The sequence below is a fragment of the Oncorhynchus masou genome, chromosome 32 (assembly GCF_036934945.1).
Source record: "Oncorhynchus masou masou isolate Uvic2021 chromosome 32, UVic_Omas_1.1, whole genome shotgun sequence".
NCBI classification, from domain to species: Eukaryota; Metazoa; Chordata; class Actinopteri; order Salmoniformes; family Salmonidae; genus Oncorhynchus; species Oncorhynchus masou.
The window spans coordinates 53,793,648-53,816,223 of record NC_088243.1 but is presented as its reverse complement, the minus strand read 5'-3'; the positions used below and the strand labels follow the sequence as shown (position 1 = coordinate 53,816,223).

General features: G+C 41.9%; 1 protein-coding gene across 2 annotated transcripts; it reads right to left on the bottom strand.

The window, feature by feature from the left end:
• Positions 1 to 327: 327 nt before the first annotated feature.
• On the bottom strand, positions 328 to 6,604 carry LOC135526201 (cell adhesion molecule DSCAM-like). Of its 2 annotated transcripts, XM_064954363.1 has the most exons (16): positions 6,460 to 6,604; positions 6,014 to 6,352; positions 5,488 to 5,550; positions 4,652 to 4,714; positions 3,817 to 3,879; positions 2,753 to 2,791; positions 2,475 to 2,603; positions 2,193 to 2,360; positions 1,978 to 2,048; positions 1,661 to 1,895; positions 1,470 to 1,520; positions 1,267 to 1,344; positions 1,043 to 1,116; positions 845 to 944; positions 726 to 756; positions 328 to 618 (listed from the first exon to the last, which is right to left on the bottom strand). In XM_064954363.1, exons 1-16 carry the CDS (start codon positions 6,506 to 6,508, stop codon positions 564 to 566), a joined length of 1,608 nt encoding a protein of 535 aa, XP_064810435.1. In that variant the 5' UTR covers positions 6,509 to 6,604; the 3' UTR covers positions 328 to 563. The 2 variants fall into 2 exon arrangements, with proteins under 2 accessions (XP_064810435.1, XP_064810436.1); XM_064954364.1 differs by lacking the exon at positions 2,753 to 2,791.
• Between the last annotated feature and the right edge of the window lie 15,972 nt (positions 6,605 to 22,576).

Here is a 22,576-nt window from a genome sequence, read left to right as displayed (position 1 = left end):
CTACCCCCCTGGTGGCTATAGTTAGGACAGACTGGATGTTGTATTGAAGTGTTGCTGTAAATGTGCTGTAGTGCTTCCGAAATTGTTGATAGCAACTGGAACCGTGACATTTTTGATAGCAACTGGACCCATGAAATTGTTGATAGCAACTGGACCCATGAAATTGTTGATAGCGACTGGACCCATGAAATTGTTGACAGCGACTGGACCCATGAAATTGTTGACAGCGACTGGACCCATGAAATTGTTGACAGCGACTGGACCCATGAAATTGTTTATAGTGACTGTATCCGTGCGTGAGCCCATAAAAAAAAGAGTCAGGCGAGCTATAAGCAAGCATTTATTAACATGTGCACACAAACGTCACGTCGTGTACATTGCAGTTGATCTCATTGTAAGATAAGTACTCTTTCAATATCAGTTCAGTGGGAGGCCCCGGTCGATTAGTAACACTTCCTATCACTATGGCATAGTTGAAATCATATATATCATCTTACTCTTTATGTTAACCCCACGGTGACCACTGCATAATCTTGATTGGAATTCTAACATCCCAGAGGTCTCTACAGTGCTGGCACGGAGTCCCCCAAGGACAGAGAGTCGTTGTTCTTCCATAATCTGAATGAGGGAGAGATGAGAAAATGTAGTACCGGAGAGGGACGTTTAGAACTATACGTAGATCAAATGACAAAGTGGGATATCGGTATTTATTACTTTAGGCTTACATTTTCCAGTTGCCTTTTTTCAATGTGGTACCTAAAGAGAGGGGGATAGATTAGGAGAGAATCAAAAATATCTGAAAAGGGATCCATATGATAATCTATAATTCTGTAGGCTTACTCACGCCTAAATTGCCATATGATCGCCATGACAACAAGCAGCCCCAGCACCAGCACTGGCACTAGGATGGCAACAAGATGACCGCTCTGTTCCTCAGTACCCAGCTGTAATAAAAGCACAAGTTATTAGTTTAGTACTAATAATATTGTCAACAATGCACATTTTAAGTATCCAAGTACAGAATACAGAAATATGGACACACATTTTTACTCAATGCTGGGTCAGTCGTAGAGTTACTTAGTGCTCTAGTAGTTGAGAAGTCGTCTACCCTCTGACCTATATGGTACAGGAAACAGGACAAAGAGATGAGAAGCTGGTCAGTCTGTTGTTAGGGGAAGTGAATATGTACTCACTATTTTGAGGAATTGAAGAGTTGTGCTCTGGGTTGTATAATTATGCACCGTGAAAAGTAACACGATAGCCTACCTTGAGTGGGACTGTCGGTGACAAGCAGCCATGTCTCAGTTGAAGATGTTGTTGTCGCAATGGTTGAGGTTGAATGTTCTTGAAAGACATTACAGGTTAACATGATTAATAGCACCTAGTGGAAAGTAGCCTATATTCAACTGCAGTTTCATTTTCTCATAGTTAACATCTCTCCCAATAAATTGTTGGAGTCAGGTTATCACCTGTCTGAAGTGCTGTTGTTGCTTGAGTTGTTGTCATATGCTGCTGATCATCTGACAAAGAAGATAAGTATATTGGTAGTTGAATACATGCACATAACCAATTAATGTCTTCCTTTGTCCTTACTCTAATAACTATGGGGCAAGTCATAATTCCACTTCACAAAAGCTAACCATTGAAAACCTCTGCTCACCATTAGTCAGAGTGGAGCAGACAAGCTCCTGTGAAGAAGGCCCCAGGCCTGCTCTGTTGATGGTGTGCAGCGTCACACTGTACTTTGTCGCCACCTGCAGGCTGTTCATGGTGAAGCTCTCTGATCCGTCCATCAGATGCACCACCCTGACAGGAAGCCGTTCTTGGGGACTGTACTCACCGTAGCGGAGCTGGTAGCCCCGGATCAGCCCGTTCTGGAGGGACAACTCAGGGGCCTGAACGGGGAAGAGGACAAGACAATTGAATCACAAAATATACAAATACAAATACAAAAAATAGGTAAAAAGAGCAAGGTACCCTCCATGTGACTCTGATGCTGTGGGAGGAAAGGGCTTCAAGATTCACATCCTGTGGGGGACCATCAGGGGCTAGAGGGAGGAGATATTTTTCAGATACTTTACAAATGATGACATTCACTTAGCTCGAAGTGACAGAGAGATGACAGAGATAGTGACAGAGGCGGTCAATCTCATTTGAGATTTAGCCTCAGGTTGTTTGATCAGGGGATATACCTGCTTCCTTAGTGGTGATGGTGAGCTCGTTGCTGGGTTTACTCAAGCCCATGTCGTTCTTGGTGAACATGCGGATGTTGTAGGTGTAAAAGGGTCGCAGGTCACTGACAGCGGTCTCTCTCTTCCAAGGCAGAATATTGCTGCCTCGTACTCCATCTACCCAGGAGTCTGTTTCAGCAAAAAAATTACGAAGAGTGAGTAAACATTCAAATTGTACTTTTGGTAGCACCCATTCATTCAAGCTATTTGGAAGTGCAAGTCTGGTTATTTCTGTTATTTTACCCGATTGGCTCTTGCATTCCAGGTGGAAACCTGTGATGGGGGTGTTTCCATCGAAGCCAGCGCTCCACCATACAGAGATGGACCTAGCTGATATTTCTCGGATTGCCACTCTGGGAGGGTCTGGAGGTACTTGAGACAACACAGTTATCCGAGTTATTAGAGAGATCTTTAAAAAAGGGCCATTAAGCAGGATTAATTCCCTTTTTTAGATCTTTCTAGATGCTACCTTGTAAAGTGATACATGATGTAATATAATAGAGTAGGTGATTTGATTTTACCTGACAAACCCATTGTTGTCTGCATTGTTGTGGTTTGCTCTGACAAGTAGATGAGACAGCAATTATTGGAAGTGTTTCTGATACAGTCGTTAAATAATCCCGCCACACATAAACTGGTTGGGCATTGGACATTGTTTCCTAGTTACTTCTACTTACGGTAATGTATCAACATCATCCAATTGCATCAACATGGTATCCAGGCTGTATCACAACCGGCCTTGATTGGGAGTCCCATAGGGTGGCGCACAATTGGCCGGTGTAGACCGTCATTTTAAATAAGACTTTGTTCTTAACTGACTTGCACAGTTAAATAAAGGTTCAATGTAAAAAAAAATGTTTATATATTTGCGTAACGATTTTAACAGAGATCAACAGTGCATTCAACCAGTGGTGTAAAGTACTTAAAATGACATTCCCAAATCTAACTGCCTATAGCTCAGGCCCTGAAGCAAGGATATGCATTTTCTTGGTACCATTTGAAAGGAAACACTTTGAAGTGTGTGGAAATGTGAAAGGAATGTAGGAGAATATAACACATTAGATCTGGTGAAAGATAATAAAAAGAAAAAAACTACTTTTTTTTTTTTTTGCACCATCATCTTTGAAATGCAAGCGAAAGGCCATAATGTATTAATTCAGCCCAGGTGCAATTTAGATATTGGCCACCAGCAGCAGTGTATGCGCAAAGTTTTAGTCTGATCCAATGAACCATTGCATTTCTGTTCAAACTGTTGTATCAAGACTGCCCAAATTGTGCACTCTCCTCAAACAATAGCATGGCATTCTTTCACTGTAATAGTTACTGTAAATTGGACAGTGGAGTTAGATTAACAAGAATTTAAGCTTTCTGCCAATATCAGATATGTCTATGTCCTCGGAAATGTTCTTGTTATTTACAACCTCATGCTAATTGCATTAGCCTACGTTAACTCAACCATCCTGCATGGGACCCACCAATCCTGAAGAAGTTTTAAGGTATCTTTATTCTTACTCAAGTATGAAAATTGGGTACTTTTTCCACCACTGCATTTAACACAAACTAATAGCGATTGTAAACATAGTACCTTTAGGGTAGCCAACTGTTGTGCTCTCTCTAGAGATAGATGGTTCAGGGGTTGTTTCAGGAGCTGAAATTCAAATGGACTGATTGAATTTGATGTAGAGAAGAGTGGGGTAAGTTGAGCATTTTTTTTTTACATTCAGCATCACTCCGTCAAGGGAAATATATATAAAGAAAATTAACAAAGTTATCATGAAACCTCTAACACAATAAATTCATTTGGTGAAGATGTGTTTTTGGACCTATCTTTTTCCATGTGGTTTCTTCAATCACATACTCCATGAAATGATGCCCACTTCCTAAATATTTGGTCACATGATTCATTTTGTGTATGGTTTCCAAGAAACAAGGAGAGCTCAGCTTACCCCCCAGTCTCCCCTATAGATAAGTATAGGCAATGGTCAAGAGTGCATAGATAGCCTTAGCTGCTCTACAGAAAGTTTTCAGTAAACATTTTAACTCATCTTAATTTGATCCAATGAACCATTGCATTTCTGTTCAAACTGTTGTATCAAGACTGCCCAAATTGTGCACTCTCCTCAAACAATAGCATGGCATTCTTTCACTGTAATAGTTACTGTAAATTGGACAGTGGAGTTAGATTAACAAGAATTTAAGCTTTCTGCCAATATCAGATATGTTTATGTCCTGGGAGATGTTCTTGTTATTTACAACCTCATGCTAATTGCATTAGCCTACGTTAACTCAACCATCCCGCATGGGACCCACCAATCCTGAAGAAGTTTTAAGGTATCTTTATTCTTACTCAAGTATGAAAATTGGGTACTTTTTCCACCACTGCATTTAACACAAACTAATAGCGATTGTAAACATAGTACCTTTAGGGTAGCCAACTGTTGTGCTCTCTCTAGAGATAGATGGTTCAGGGGTTGTTTCAGGAGCTGAAATTCAAATGGACTGATTGAATTTGATGTAGAGAAGAGTGGGGTAAGTTGAGCATTTTTTTTTTTACATTCAGCATCACTCCGTCAAGGGAAATATATATAAAGAAAATTAACAAAGTTATCATGAAACCTCTAACACAATAAATTCATTTGGTGAAGATGTGTTTTTGGACCTATCTTTTTCCATGTGGTTTCTTCAATCACATACTCCATGAAATGATGCCCACTTCCTAAATATTTGGTCACATGATTCATTTTGTGTATGGTTTCCAAGAAACAAGGAGAGCTCAGCTTACCCCCCAGTCTCCCCTATAGATAAGTATAGGCAATGGTCAAGAGTGCATAGATAGCCTTAGCTGCTCTACAGAAAGTTTTCAGTAAACATTTTAACTCATCTTAATTTGATCCAATGAACCATTGCATTTCTGTTTAAACTGTTGTATCAAGACTGCCCAAATTGTGCACTCTCCTCAAACAATAGCATGGCATTCTTTCACTGTAATAGTTACTGTAAATTGGACAGTGGAGTTAGATTAACAAGAATTTAAGCTTTCTGCCAATATCAGATATGTTTATGTCCTGGGAGATGTTCTTGTTATTTACAACTTCATGCTAATCGCATTAGCCTACATTAGCTCAACCGTCCCGCATGGGACCCACCAATCCTGAAGAAGTTTTAAGGTATTTTTATTCTTACTCAAGTATGAAAATTGGGTACTTTTTCCACCACTGCATTTAACACAAACTAATAGTGATTGTAAACATAGTACTTCTTGGGTAGCCAACTGTTGTGCTCTCTCTAGGGGTCCACGGTTCAGGTGTTGTTTCAGGAGCTGAAATTCAAATGGACTGATTGAATTTGACGTAGAGAAGAGTGGGGTAAATTGAGCATTTTTTTTTTACATTCAGCATCACTCCGTCAAGGGAAATATATATAAAGAAAATTAAGAAAGATATCATGAAACCTCTAACACAATAAATTCATTTGGTGAAGATGTGTTTTTTGGACTTATCTTTTCCCATGCGTTTTTTTCAATCACATACTCCATGAAATGATGACCTCTGCTTAAATATTTGATACATTTTGTGTATGGTTTCCAAGAAACAAGGGGAGCTCAGCTTACCCCCCACTAGATAAGTATAGATGATGGTCAAGATAGTCTTGTTGACATTGCATAGATAGCCTTCCCTGCTCTACAGAAAGTTTTCAGCAAACCTTTTAACTAATCTTAATTTGATCTAATGAAATGACAGTCTAAATGACTAAATGGCTTAAACGCACAATTGTTCGCTCACCGGGCTTGATGACGAGTGCCAGATGGTGTTTCTGGTCATTGAACCATCCAGGTATATCCACACGGCAGCCATATAACCCAGAATCCTTCACCTGTGCTTGGGTGATGGTCAGAGAGACATCCCCTGCCCTCAGATCACCCTGGAGATTGTACCGGACCGAAGCCCTGTGGGTCACTTTGACTCCCTCCGTCCTGAGGACCTCATTGCCACAGCCGCTGTTGGGGATGTGACCACGACCCCAGCAGACAGAGAGCGTACCATAATGCCGGGCGTCATACTTACATGTTAGGGTCACAACGTCACCGACATAGCCTTGGATGGTTACTGTAGAACCACTGCCTACAACGGAGAAAGAGATGATATCAAAGGAGTCTTACCAAAAATGTGCTTTTTTTTGGGTTGGTTTGATTTGACTGTTTATCAGACTACTGAGATGATGATCTCACCAAAGAAAAGGTTGAGCACTAGCCAGCAACAGGAGATGTATGAGTCCATGAGCGTGTCTGTACCTTCAACAGGCTCTGCTCAACAATTGAAACGCACAACACATGACTGCACTGTTGTCTCACAATTAAACCTCGACTGCACTGTCACACACAAGCATACCACACCACACCACACACACACAAACACACACCCACACATACATAAATCAGGTGACACAGTGTACTTAATCTGCACACATCATCAGTTGTGTTGGTTGCAGCAGGGTCGCGTTCCGGGCCTGTTTCCTTTTCAGTGGTTTTGGTTCCTCGTGAAACACCACAAAATTGTTTACTCCAATGTTTAGGAGCAAAGACGCTGCATCGACAGATGTCATTTCAACATCTGAACAGTGGATGTTACTCAAGGACATGCTGCAGGCAGGTTTAGGGTAGGGTTAGGGTTGGAGTATGGTGAAGGTGTAGATCTGAAGGTGTATTACTGGGGGGAGCCTAGATGCCTAGAAGACACCCCATCCAGACAACTCAATGTACCACTGCTTGAGCAAGCCCCTAACCCACTTTATTTCAATTTTATTTTAATTTTACCTTTATTTAACCAGGCAAGTCAGTTAAGAACACATTCTTATTTTCAATGACGGCCTGGGAACAGTGGGTTAACTGCCTGTTCAGGGGCAGAATGACAGATTTGTACCTTGTCAGGTCGGGGGTTTGAACTCGCAACCTTCCGGTTGCTAGTCCAACGCTCTAACCACTAGGCTACCCTGCCGCCCCAGGGGCCCTGCTCTGCAGCAAATGTTGTGCTGCAAATGGATATGCATTTTCTATTATATTCTACTGAAGCCCTTGGAGAAATACCCTTTTTTACAATCACTTTGGCACTAATTTCAGAACCTTGTGGTAATTTTTCAAAACTCTAGACACAAAACGGTCGTCACTTGTAACACAGGCTTGTCTTTAACGAAGCCTTGCACTTGCAGAATCATTGGTTCAAATAACTAACTTATCAAGAAATACCATAGGAACATTAATTTAGATAACCCACACACAAGATACCGATAGTGTCACTGTGTTTGTACAATCATTAAATATTGTAGTACAAAATATGTAATACATGTTTCATTATGGTACTGCACGTAAATACATCACTGTAAAAGGACTAGTAGAGAATACTACAGACACAGTGGAATCATTGAACAAAATTTGAAATTTATTGATGAAATACAATAAAATCACAACGTAGGTTTCTTTGAATCAAAGCAAAAATAATTAGCTAAACATTTTTTTTTTTACTACAGTAAAACCTCAACTACAGTGTTCCTTACCTGACTTACTGTAAAAAGCAAAACAAAGGATTGATTACTGTACTTCAATATTTCCATCAACCCTGTCTTGTGGATTTGGCCACAGGTTCTCATCCTCATCACAATGGATGTTTTCATTAGCCAAACATCTTGGGAAGAATCTTCGGGCGAATCCAGGCCTGACACTGGTCTGCCGTGATGTCATTGCATGCGACATCCATGGCCAGGAGAAGGGTGGCTTGTTCGTGAGGGCGCCTATCATATACCTTCCACCTCCATGGGTAAAAAAATTCCTCAGTCGAGTTTTAGGAAAGGAGAGTATGGGGATAAGTACAGGGTGGTAAATTGTGGATGGGCCTGAAACCATGCTTGCACCATTTGAGCATGTTTGAATCTGACATTATCCCACACAATGGCATAGGTCGCACCATCAGCTCTACAGACCTGATTTAGCTCATCAAGGAAGGTTACAAGGAGAGCTGCATTATATGATCCAATACGAGGTCTGTGTCCCACCACACCATCTTCTGATATAGCCGCACACAGGGTGATGTTGGCCCCAAGTTGTCCAGGTACTTGGATGGCCAATGGAATTCCGACCTCTCCTCCTTGTCTTGCCCAGGTTGCAGCCTGCCTCATCCAAAAAGAGGAATTTGTGATGGTTTTCGTCAGCATTCAGCTCCATCACCCTTTAAAAATACATTTTGGAAAGAGAATTACAATGATGTAGAATTTTTGGGGAATTTTTCACAACAGGCATCTGAACATACCTGGACATACTCAGTCCTCAGTTGCTTCATTCTGTCTGCATTTCTTTCAAAAGGCACATGGTATAGCTGTTTTAGAGACACCTGGTTTTAATTTTATTTGTCACATACACATGGTTAGCAGATGTTAATGCGAGTGTAGCGAAATGCTTGTGCTTCTAGTTCCGACAATGCAGTAATAACCAACAAGTAATCTAACTAACAATTCCAAAACTACTACCTTATACACACAAGTGTAAGGGGATAAAGAATATGTACATAAAGATATATGAATGAGTGATGGTACAGAGCGGCATAGGCAAGATGCAGTAGATGGTATCGAGTACAGTATATACATATGAGATGAGTATGTAAACAAAGTGGCATAGTTAAAGTGGCTAGTGATACACGTATTACATAAAGATGCAGTAGATGATATAGAGTACAGTATATACGTATACATATGAGATGAATAATATAGGGTATGTAAACATTATATTAGGTAGCATTGTTTAAAGTGGCTAGTGATATATTTTACATCATTTCCCATCAATTCCCATTATTAAAGTGGCTGGAGTTGAGTCAGTGTGTTGGCAGCAGCCACTCAATGTTAGTGGTGGCTGTTTAACAGTCTGATGGCCTTGAGATAGAAGCTGTTTTTCAGTCTCTTGGTCCCAGCTTTGATGCACCTGTACTGACCTCGCCTTCTGGATGATAGCGGGGTGAACAGGCAGTGGCTCGGGTGGTTGTTGTCCTTGATGATCTTTATGGCCTTCCTGTGACATCGGGTGGTGTAGGTGTCCTGGAGGGCAGGTAGTTTGCCCCCGGTGATGCGTTGTGCAGACCTCACTACCCTCTGGAGAGCCTTACGGTTGTGGGCGGAGCAGTTGCCGTACCAGGCGGTGATGCAGCCCGCCAGGATGCTCTCGATTGTGCATCTGTAGAAGTTTGTGAGTGCTTTTGGTGACAAGCCGAATTTCTTCAGCCTCCTGAGGTTGAAGAGGCGCTGCTGCGCCTTCTTCACGATGCTGTCTGTGTGGGTGGACCAATTCAGTTTGTCTGTGATGTGTACGCCAAGGAACTTAAAACTTACTACCCTCTCCACTACTGTTCCATCGATGTGGATAGGGGGGTGTTCCCTCTGCTGTTTCCTGAAGTCCACAATCATCTCCTTAGTTTTGTTGACGTTGAGTGTGAGGTTATTTTCCTGACACCACACTCCGAGGGCCCTCACCTCCTCCCTGTAGGCCGTCTCGTCGTTGTTGGTAATCAAGCCTACCACTGTTGTGTCGTCCACAAACTTGATGATTGAGTTGGAGGCGTGCGTGGCCACACAGTCGTGGGTGAACAGGGGGTACAGGAGAGGGCTCAGAACGCACCCTTGTGGGGCCCCAGTGTTGAGGATCAGCGGGGTGGAGATGTTGTTATCTACCCTCACCACCTGGGGGCGGCCCGTCAGGAAGTCCAGTACCCAGTTGCACAGGGTGGGGTCGAGACCCAGAGTCTCGAGCTTGATGACGAGCTTGGAGGGTACTATGGTGTTAAATGCCGAGCTGTAGTCGATGAACAGCATTCTCACATAGGTATTCCTCCTGTCCATATGGGTTAGGGCAGTGTGCAGTGTGGTTGAGATTGCATCGTCTGTGGACCTATTTGGGCGGTAATCAAATTGGAGTGGGTCTAGGGTGTCAGGTAGGGTGGAGGTGATATGGTCCTTGACTAGTCTCTCAAAGTACTTCATGATGACGGAAGTGAGTGCTACGGGGCGGTAGTCGTTTAGTTCAGTTACCTTAGCTTTCTTGGGAACAGGAGCAATGGTGGCCCTCTTGAAGCATGTGGGAACATCAGACTGGAATAGGGACTGATTGAATATGTCCGTGATACTTCCAGCGCCAACAGAGATGGCCGTCTCGCTTCGCGTTCCTAGGAAACTATGCAGTTTTTTGTTTTTTTACGTGTTATTTCTTACATTTGTACCCCAGGTCATCTTAGGTTTCATTACATACAGTCGAGAAGAACTACTGAATATAAGAGCAGCGTCAACTCACCATCAGTACGACCAAGAATATGACTTTCGCGAAGCGGATCCTGTGTTCTGCCTTTCACCCAGGACAACGGAATGGATCCCAGCCGGCGACCCAACAAAACGACTTCGTAAAAGATGGAAACGAAGCGGTCTTCTGGTCAGACTCCGGAGACGGGCACATCGTGCACCACCCCCTAGCATACTTCTCGCCAATGTCCAGTCTCTTGACAACAAGGTTGATGAAATCCGAGCAAGGGTAGCATTCCAGAGGGACATCAGAGACTGTAACGTTCTTTGCTTAACGGAAACATGGCTCACTGGAGAGACGCTATCGGAGTCGGTGCAGCCAGCTGGTTTCTCCACGCATCGCGCCGACAGAAACAAACATCTTTCTGGTAAGAAGAGGGGGCGGGGGCATATGCTTCATGGTTAACGAGACGTGGTGTGGTCACAACAACATACAGGAACTCAAGTCCTTCTGTTCACCTGATTTAGAATTCCTCACAATCAAATGTCTATGTGCATTATCTACCAAGGGAATTCTCTTCGATTACATTTACAGCCGTATATATTGCCCCCCAAGCAGACACATCGATGGCTCTGAACGAACTTTATTTGACTCTTTGCAAACTGGAATCCATATATCCTGAGGCTGCATTCATTGTAGCTGAGGATTTTAACAAGGCTAATCTGAAAACAAGACTCCCTAAATTGTATCAGCATATCGATTGCGCAACCAGGGCTGGCAAAACCTTGGATCATAGCTATTCTAACTTCCGCGATTTGGTTCATGTTTCACGGTCAATGGCTCTCTTTATCCTGAAACTTTCATGATGTAAACATGGGAAATTGTTTGTCATTTTCCATAAAACTATGCATTAGTTAGATCATTGTAATGAAAGTAATAGACAGATTAATTTTCTTTTAGACGGACAGAAAAGCAAGGCACACAGTCAACAATATACATTTTCTATCTAATAACAAAACCAACAAAAACAGCTAATCATCATCATCCTGGTGGAGCAACTGCTGTCCTCGTCTTTCTCAGGAGTCAAGTGCTTTGAGAGATGAACTATTAGTCGAGTGAAATAAAACAGAATCACATTGCATTTTGAAATGGTAACACTTTGATGTTGTGTCATTTTGAACAGGTGATTTTAGTTCCATGAACAAATGATCTTAGCTTTATGTGTATTGTGTATCCAAGCAATTGTTTTGAAAAATGTGCATTTTGATCATCGGTTGTGTTTTGTGTCGAGAATTTAAAAAAATGACATCAAGGCTCTGAAATGAGTGTCAACGTGATTCTAAAAAAACTGTAACGAAAAATCCAAATACTTCAAATATCAGAAGTGAAAGTTTTTACATACAACATTCCCTCTCTTTCTTCTCTCTGGTTAACTTTGGTTTCTTCTTTCACATGTTGTGTGGGAAACTTTGCCACATAGCAACACCATACAGTTAATCAGTTAATTTCTGAGAGAAGAAACGGGTTGAATCAAAGTTGTTTCAACATCCTTTGTCAACGTATTGTGACATGGAATCTATGAGGAAAATACCGACATCAGATTTGCAAAAAGTCATCACCGTAAATTTTCAACCACAGGATTATGCCATCATCATGGTAACCAAATTTAACATAGGTAAACCTTTAAAAAAACATCAGATCTTTGATGTTATATTCCTCAACGTTATATTCAATATTATATTAGATTATTCTTTTTAACTATAGGCTGGGCAGCACCTCCTACTGAAGAATTGATCTATCTACAGCTACCCTTCATATATCTACAGCTACCTTTCGGGTCTCACACCCAGGGTTTTCACTAAGCCCACTGATTATTACCAATGTGCTATCATGAAAATGACTGTTGAGTGTCATTTCAACGGGTAGGTTTAACAGAGCATATGAAATGTGACCATACTTTATCACTTATACATCATCGATGATACTCTTTAGGCCCATTTAGCATTTGAAAAGTCATCAACAGCTACTGTTTCAATTCAGCCCAGGATTCTACTAAAAATAGACAATACACATAGGCCCAGGAAAAAATATATTCTGAGAAGTATATTCTGCTTTGGTTAAAGAACAGGACTAAATCAAATCAAACTTTATTAACAGTGCATTGTCTTATTCTTTAACTTCGATTTTTGGGGTTCAGATGGAGACTCCAACATATGAATTATTATTTTGTAGACAAACTGGAATTAAACCCAGAATGCGTCAGTGGCAAAGATGTAAATATCTCTTTCAAATGTTGATATGTGGTTGTGTTGACAACCAAACACAATTTAATTAACATCACTTTTGAAATACAATAGATAGCTATATTAACTTGTCGACAAGGAAATAAATGATATGTTGGATTCACATCTCCAACTCAACTAAAACTAGAGAATGAAAGAACGGGATTAAGCCAGTCTCTCAGATGGAACTATCCAAGCAGTAGACACATCTCCTTTAAATATTGATATTTAGTTGCGTTGTCAAACAAACACAAGTCAATATTACTTTTGTAATACAGTAAATACACTGTAAAAACAATCCTGTTGTTTTTATGTTAACTTACTGGCAGCCAGATACCTGTAAATTACTGTTAAAAAAATATGTTACTGTAAATTCCCCCCCAAAATTGGTTTAATAAGAGTACATTGCTGTAAAGTTTACAGTATAAAAGTCTGACAAACTAATGTAACATTCAACCTTAAAATGAGTAACACATCCATGGCCACATTTTGAGGTTATGGTAACAATGTCTTCTTAAGTATCAGTATCACTTTCAAGATTGCCTGCATAGGTTATCGCAGTTCGGTGGCGATCCTAACAATATGAGCAGAATCTGGAACGGTATTGATCACTTGCACTATGTACTTTTAATGTCATCTCAACTGCAATCCAGATCACCTGGTTCTGCTCTTAGATAAAGCACTGTGATAAAACATGAATCTGTTGTTTAAATAAACAAAATATCTAAAATTGTATTCCCATTTGAACTTTTATGAGCTTTTAAATGGTTGAAAGTGCAGTGATAAGACATTTGGGTGACAACTAAACAGCCTATATTGAGTGGGTCAATATAGGCTGTAATCTCATTGATCGATGCCTCAACTATCCACGTTGGAATGACGTGGTGTGCCCAATAGTTTTTCTCTTCATACTGTAGTTTGGTCTTGTTGCTGCTGCCACCGTTATTACCACTTATAACCACTAGATGGCGGTATATCCAAAGCACTATAGAAGGAGCGAGATGAGGGGAAGACAGAAGATCTCAAAACCTTTGTTTGTGCTAGAAGTACCAGTGCAGTACCTTGTTGGCAAAGATGATGGCAAACAAGAACATCTTATGAGAGAGACTGTAAAAGAGCCTAACTGACTCTATGATGACTTAGAGGAGTTAAATCCTTCACATTTGTAAACAGGCCAGCACCTACGCCACACGGCTCTATATTGACTTTTCTTTAATTCCGTTAAAAAAGTACACATTTTCATGCTTCTTTAGTAAAGGGACTAGAATGGTGTTGTTAACTGGCTAATACAGTCCACAGTTGGCCTGTTCAGTGCAGTGTGAGGTTGCAGTAAACCCATTCACTGGTCTCCTATTGAACTTCTATGGAATGTCTTCATTTCCCATGGAAATCTCACTGATAAAAGAGAAGACTCAATGTTTTTTCTGTCTTCATGGGTCATAGATGAGGATAGAGAGCCAGCGTGGTCAGTTCCTTCTGTAACTGTTCATCCATGCTCTATATCCATATCACAAGGTTTAAGTTGTTGTATGTCGATTTCAGTGGATTATGTTGTTTCATCATGTAGGTAGGGGAGAGTGGGGTAAATTGAGCAAAAAGGGTTTGTTTAGCCACCCTTTGCTTCTAGTCAGCAGCATACCATCCTGCATACCACTGCTGGCTTTCTTCTGAAGCTAAGCAGGGTTGGTCCTGGTCTGGGACACCAGATCCTGCTGGAAGTGGTGTTGGAGGGCCAGTAGGAGGCACTCTTTCCTCTGGTCAAAAAAATATCCAAATGCCCCAGGGCAGTGATTGGGGACACTGCCCTGTGTAGGGTGCTGTCTTTTGGATGGGATGTTAAACGGGTGTCCTGACTCTCTGAGGTCATTAAAGATCCTATGGCACTTATTGTAAGAGTAGGGGTGTTAACCCTGGTGTCCTGGCTAAATTCCCAATCTGGCCCTCAAACCATCACGGTCACCTAATAATCCCCAGTTTACGATTGGTTCATTCATCCCCCTCCTCTCCCCTGTAACTATTCACCAGGTCATTGCTGTAAATGAGAATGTGTTCTCAGTCAACTTACCTGGTAAAATAACTGATTAAATAAATAGTGAACCATACACAAAATGAATCATGTGGCCAAATATTTAAGAAAATATCATAATTTCATGGAGTCTATGAAGGAAGAAACCACATGGAAAAAGTGGCAAGTTTGGTCCAAAAAACAGATTTTTTTATAATGCTTGTCTCTAAATCAGTGTACTGTAGATAGTTTTAAGATTGTTTTGTACATCAGTTGGGGTCTCTATAAGATACAATATGAGGTCCAAAACCTAGCATGAAAGTGGATCTTTGTATCTGTTTGGGTTAATATAGTTAAAATGTTTGCCTTGGGGTAAGTTGAGCCAAAGGCCACCATACCCACTGATTACATAGTGTCAGCTTTATGCAGAGTTTGCAAAATATTTTTGCAATGTGTCATGTATACATTATGAACTCAAGACAGTGCATTTTTATTGTTACAGAGCTCACATCATCATGCATCATGTATACATACGTAAAACAAGGTTTAACCCTTTGAGCATCTTGAGAGAACAGCCCTAAGAAGGGAGAAAAGGCGATAAGTCCATTTGAGCAGCATCAAGGGATGAAACATTGACGTAATCACACTGAAGAGGTACATTGGCAAAAAATAAAACAAACATGTACCTGTGTGAAAGACAGGCTAAGACAGAGTAGCAGAGGCACATAAGGTCTTATCTGATGACATGGGCTTGCTGAACTTATCAAGAAAGTGCGGACCAGTTTAATGGGCTCAGTAGCCTCAAATGCAGAGAAAAACGGAGCAACTAGTGGTAGGGAGAGATATGTAACCCTGGGAAATGGAACATCGCTACTTCATCCGAGTCCACAACAGAAGCCGTGAAAAGATATCCTACCAAGCAATTCATTGACAACGAGCCTGGTGTTTTTCCCAATGCCCGTATTGGCTGATGTAATAGCTTAACTTATATCCCTCAGGCAACTAATACATACATAACATATGAGCAACAAACGAGAACTGCGAAACAACAATGTGCCCGTAATGTACCCATCCTCTGACTGTGGTTCAACGTGGAGTAGTAGTGAAGCAGGATTCATTCCATAACAGCAGTGTCACATGCAACAGTCACATTTCCTATTTCCCTCAATTTCTTGGGGTTTAATGATTAACCAGTGGAAGCAATTAAAACCAGTGTTCTGAACTAATACTTAAACCAAACATTTTAGGGTCCATACACAGATTGGCTACATAGCTCAAATCCATAGGCAGACAGGTCTTTTTTTAAATCTTCCACTACACTATAGAGTACCACAGTATGAGTCATAATACCCATAACACCTAGCAGTCAAACACGGAAGGGGTTTCGATCATTTTTCCACCATTCATTTTTCCCACAGGGTATTTTAGAACATCGAAATAAGGGCAGTGTTTTGTGTAGGCGTACCTTGGTGTGACATTTTGATATCTGTGTAAATCTCTCTCGGACAAGGTGACTTTTATCAATATATTCGCCTGAAATGCTAATTAGCTGCTATTGTGGTTATTGTAAAGAACTACAAATGCCATGATGATCTGGACGAGACCGCCGAATCGAGGCAGAGGTACGAATCCAAATGTTGTGAAGATAATGTGTATAATGCCAACCCAGAGATGGCGCTAGTGGGGCACCTATCTAGGATATATAAACAGGTGCATTTGGAGTATCTGATTAGGATGTCGTGTTATGCTTGAGGATTATGCTTGAACTTTACCAAACTTTCCGATGTGAGTTATTCACATACACATAAAAACAAAAATACAAAAATGAAATACAGTCCATTTAAAAAAAATCCCCTGTGGGAAAAATTTATGGTGGAAAAATGATTGGAACCATTTCCCTGTTTGACAGCTAGGTTGTATGGCTATTATGACACTTCCACTGTGGAGCTCTATAAGTAAGAAAATAGTTAACTACATTACTTCAGCTGCATTTAATGGCAAATGTCTTCAATCTCTAATGTTAAGGTTACTACAATAAAGAAAAATGGCAAGTGAATGACTGAAATATTTTTCACTGACCATCATGGTAAGCTTACAAAATTGTACATTCAATTTGCAGTAAATGCTTCAGCTACAGTAGATTCTTTATATTCCTGGGTTTTTCAAGATCACAGCCTGGTTTGCTGGTTTGCTCAGGACTCCCTAAAACATTAAATAATAAGAATTACAATTCATACAAATGTCAGAATGATCATAAGCTAGTTTAAGATCTCTAGCTGGCGAATGTTAAGCTATAAGGCCCCTCAGGGGTTTGTGGTATAAAGCCATTTGGCCTAAAGCCTAAAGCACCTCTGGGGTTTGTGGTAGATTGCCAATATACCACGTCTAAGGGCTGTATTGCATCGTGCGTTGCATCGTGTTGCATCGTGCTTAAGAACAGCACTTAGCCGTGGTATATTGGCCATATAGCACACCCCTCAGGCTTTACTGCTTATTTATAAACTGGGTGGTTTTAGCCCTGAATTCTGATTGGCTAACATCCATGGTATATCAGACTGTATACCACGGATATGACAAAACATTTAGTTTCACTGCTCTAATTACGTCGGTAACCAGTTTAGAATAGCAATAAGGCTCCCCAATGCGGAGTGCCTGAATGTCCAGGCACTCCGCATTGCATTGGGCATAAGAACAGCCCTTAGCCGTGGTATATTGGTCATATACCACACCCCCTTGGGCATTATTGTTTAATAACACCTTTTTGTAGAATAACCACACTTCCATGCATTCGACACGTGAGCACGGGGAAAGTAGTCTTTGGGCTTCTAAGCGCAGTCTAGTAACATAGTAAAACATAAAATATGCTATTCTGTTACTTTGCAATACATTTTCTTAGTTTCATAATGTTTGGTGATATATTAAATACATTTATTAGACTGTTAAAAAAGACTCACCAATGGCGTCATTTGGTATCTGTTGACACACGGCTATTCCAGTTAATTGAAATATGTTTTGTTTGACTTGCTATACTGTGCCCCCATGATGACATACATACAGTAATTGAGCCAATCCAAAACAGAACAATACAAAAAAGCCTTCTATTCTACATTTCTAGCCCATCTATTGTACACCCTGAGGCCATGAAACACTGCCGTAACTCTGCTGTTATAAATATAATGAGTATGTAGAACAGTATTGAGCTGTTCACTTTGCTCTGCTGAGTTGTGAAAGCCTCCCGAACATCCTTTTGGTCTCTTCCCTGACTTTGACTAACAAACGCAGGAGGCAGCTACTTCTGCCCTCCATATGGGGCAACAGTACTCCTCCTGAGGAAGAAGACAAGCCTTTAAATGCACACTCATTCCAGTCACATCTTCCTGTGTGACCCATAGAGTTCTGTCATTAAATGGTAGCCTATAGTATCATCTCGAAAATTGGGGAAAAAGGGGCGGATCCTTGAGAGGTTTGATAGACTATAGTATCATCTATATCTTTTATAGCACCTTTAAGGTAGAGTACCCATTTGAGCTCCCTCTGCTGCCATTAGGGTAATTGTGTGTAATTGTGTCTGTGTGTGTGTGTTTAGGCGTGTGTATATGTGTGTGTGTGCGTCCGTGCCAGTGTGTATTTTTACAGTATATGTGTTCGTGTGTGCATTGATGTGTGCGTGCATACACACGTACAGGCATGGGTGTGTGACACACCAGCTCAAACAAAGACTACACTTTGGGCTTTGCTGCCCAAAGAAGGAGCAGCATAGCCAGCAGCATACCACCCTGCATCCCACTGCTGGCTTACCTCTGAAGCTAACCAGGGTCGGTCCTGCTCAGTCCCTGGATGGGAGACCAGATGCTACAGAAAGTGGTGTAGGAGGGCCAGCAATAGGCAGTCTTTCCTCTGGTCTAAAACAAATATCCCAAGGAAGTGATTGGGGTCATGTGTAGATTGCCATCTCTTGGATGGGACGTTAAACGGTGTCGTGACTCTCTGTGGTCCTTAAAGATCCCATGGCATTTTTTTGTAAGAGTAGGGGTGTTAACCCCGGTGTCCGAGCTAAATTCCCATTCTGGCCCTCATATCATTATGGCTTCCAATTGGTTCATTCATTCCATTCCTCTCCAATGTAACTATTCCTCAGATTGTTGCTGTAAATAACAATGTGTTCTCAGTCAACTTACCTGGTAAAAAAAGGAGAGATTGACTGGGTGTGCCTCAAGTCTTTGCGGGTTCTTTCTAAGGTAAAGGTTTTGCTGTACCACTGGTTATCTGCCCTGTCCTCTTCCACTCCTGCTGAAAGGCCTCACTCCTCTCTCCACTTCCCTCTTCCACACGTCAACGCTGTACACTAAGAGAGGATATCAAATACATCCCATGGGGGACCTTACCTTACCTTACCACTCCCACTACACTCTGAAGCAGAAACCTATTCCCATAATACATCATCGCTTAGTCAGATTTAGCCCTCCGACCTGACAAATATTTGAAGAAAATAATGTGTTATGAAAAGGCGGTCTCAAGTGGGAAGTAGCTGCATGGAATTGTTTGTGGAGTACAGCAGGTCCGTCAGTCTGTGTGTGTGTACACTCTTAGAAACAAGGGTTACAAAATGGTTCTTCGGCTGTCCCCATAGGAGAACTTTTTTTGGTTCCAGATAGAACCCTTTTTGGTTCCAGGTACTGTAGAACTATTTTTGGTTCCCTGAAGAACCTTACTACATGGAACTCAAAATGGTTCTATCTGGAGCCAAATAACTCTTTTAGGTTCTCGATAGCACCTTTTTTTCGAAGAGTGTATCTGTGCATGTGTGTTTGTGTGTGCGTGTGTGTTTGTATTAGAGTGCGTGTCTGTGTGTGTGTGTGAACACTCAGTCCTATGTGGATTTACAGTGTCTTCTCCCAGTGTGGACAGGACAGGGTCCTCCAGAGACATAGTCGGAATGTCCCTCCCCCTCCTAATAATAACTCATCATCAGAGATCAGGGGGACGAGGAGCACGCGGGTTTGGGAGCGGAAACGCCTCAGAGGACTGGTCCAGTATTCACAAAGCGTCTCAGAGTAGGAGTGATGATCTAGGATCAGTTTAGCCTTTTTTATTCACTATGAATGAGATCATGTGGACAGGGGTGATCTGATTCTACATCAGTACGCTTTGTGAATATGTGCCCTGGTCAGAGAAAAAGAGAGAGAGAGAGAGAGAGAGAGAGAGAGAGAGAGCTTGGGTGAGAAAAGAAGGGAAGGATTGAGAGTAAGAGATGAAGGAGAGAGAGAGGAGCACTAAGATACAGATATCCAGACGAGGTTGATCTTGGAGAAAGTTAGTCTGGAGCTATGGACATTTTAAAATGTTGGCCTTCCAACATCAAATGTTATCTTCCACCTCAGACACACACAGACACCCACACAGTCTTCGGTATACTCAAGTTGATGCAGATGTTTTGCAAGGATTCATTACAGATACTAAACAATAGACATTAAAGGTACAGTGCATTCTGAAATTATTCAGACCCCTTGACTTTTTCCATTTCTTTTTGCATTTTTTCGTCATCAATCTACAACACACAATACCCCATAACGACGAAGAAAATACTGTTTTTTAAAAACCTTTTTTGCAAATATATATATATATATATATATACGTATATAAAACCTGAAAAATCACATTCATTCAGACCCTTTACTCAGTACATCAGTATTCAGACCCTTTACTCAGTACTTTGTTGAAGCACTTTTGGCAGAGATTACAACCTCGAGCCTTCTTGGGCATGATGCTACAAGCTTGGCACAAATGTATTTGGGGAGTTTCACCCATTCTTCTTTGCAGATCCTCTCCAGCTCTTTCAAGTTGGATGGGGAGCTTCACTACACAGCTATTTTCAGGTCTCTCCAGAGGTGTTTGATCGGGTTCAAGTCTGGGTTCTGGCTGGGCCACTCAAGGAGATTCAGAGACTTGTCCGGAAGCCACTCCTGCGTTGTCTTGGCTGGGTGCTTAGGGTCGTTGTCCTGTTGGAAGGTGAATCTTCACTCCAGTCTGAGGTCCTGAGTGATCGATCCTGACTAGTCTCCCAGTCCCTGCCTCTGATAAACATCCCCACAGCATGAGGCTGCCAACACCATGCTTCACCGTAACGATAGTGCCAGGTTTCCTCCAGACAGGAAGCTTGGCATTCAGGCCAAAGAGTTCTATCATGGTCTGAGAGTTTTTTTAGGTGCGTTTTGGCAAACTCCAAGCAGGCTGTCATGTGCCTTTTACTGAAGAGTGGCTTCCATCTGGCCACTCTACTAAAAAAGCCTGATTGGTGGAGTGCTGCAGAGATGGTTGTCCTTCTGCAAGGTTCTTCCATCTCCACAGACGAACTCTGGAGCTCTGTCAGAGTGACCATCGGGTTCTTGGTCACCTCCTATTACTCAGTTTGGCCGGGCGGCCAGCATCTTCCATTTAAAAATGATGGAGGCCACTTTGTTCTTGAGGACCTTCAATGCTACATAATTGTTTGACACCCTTCCCCAGACCTGTGCTTTGACACAATCCTGTCTCGGAACTCTATGGACAATTGTTTCAACCTCATGGCTTGGTTTTTGCTGTGACATGCACTGTCAATTGTGGGACTTTATATAGACATATGTGCCTTTCCAAATCATGTCCAATCAATTGAATTTACCACAGAGCATGCTCAGACCAGCTGGCTGGTGTGCTTACGGACAAATTCAATCATTCCTTATCCCAGTCTGCTGTGCCCACATGCTTCAAGATGGCCACCACTGTTCCTGTTCCCAAGAAAGCGAAGGTAACTGAACTAAATGACTGTCGCCCCGTAGCACGTCATAGCACATTCATGTCATCAAGAAGTGCTTTGAGAGACTAGTCAAGGATCATATCACCTCCACCCTACCTGATACCCTAGACCCACTCCAATTTGCTTATCGCCCCAATAGGTCCACAGACGACGCAATCGCCATCACACTGCAAACTGCCCTATCCCATCTGGACTAGAGGAATACCTATGTAAGAATGCTGTTCATTGACCAAAGCTCAGCATTTAACTCCATAGTACCCTCCAAACTCGTCATTAAGCTCAAAACCCTCGGTCTCGACCCCGCCCTGTGCAACTGGTTCCTGGACTTTCTGATGGCCAGGTGGTGAGGGTAGGAAACAACATCTCCACCACACTGATCTTCAACACTGGGACCCCACAAGGGTGTGTTCTCAGCCCTCTCCTGTACTCCCTGTTCACCCATGACTGCGTGGCCAACTCAATCATCAAGCTTACAGACGACACTACAGTGGTAGGCTTGATTATCAACAACGATGAGACGGCCTACAGGGAGGAAGTGAGGGCTCTCAGAGTGTGGTGTCATCAAAATAACCTCTCACTCAATGTCAACAAAACAAAGCAGATGATGTGGACTTCATTCCCCCATCCACATCAACGGGACAGTAGTTGACAAGGTGGAAAGTTTTAAGTTCCTCAGCGTACACATCGCGGACCAACTGAAATGGTCTACCCACACAGACAGCGTGGTGAAGAAGGCACAACAGCGCAAGAAGGCACTCAGGAGGCTGAAGAAATTTGGCTTGTCACCTAAAACACTCACAATTTTTAACAGATGCGCAATCAAGAGCAGGCTGTATTACCACCTGGTACGGCATCTGCTCCGCCCACAACCGTAAGGCTCTCCAGAGGATAGTGCGGCCTGCACAACGCATCACCGAGGGCAATCTTACCTGCCCTCCAGGACACCAACAGCACCCAATGTCACAGGAAGGCCAAAAAGATCATCAAGGACAACAA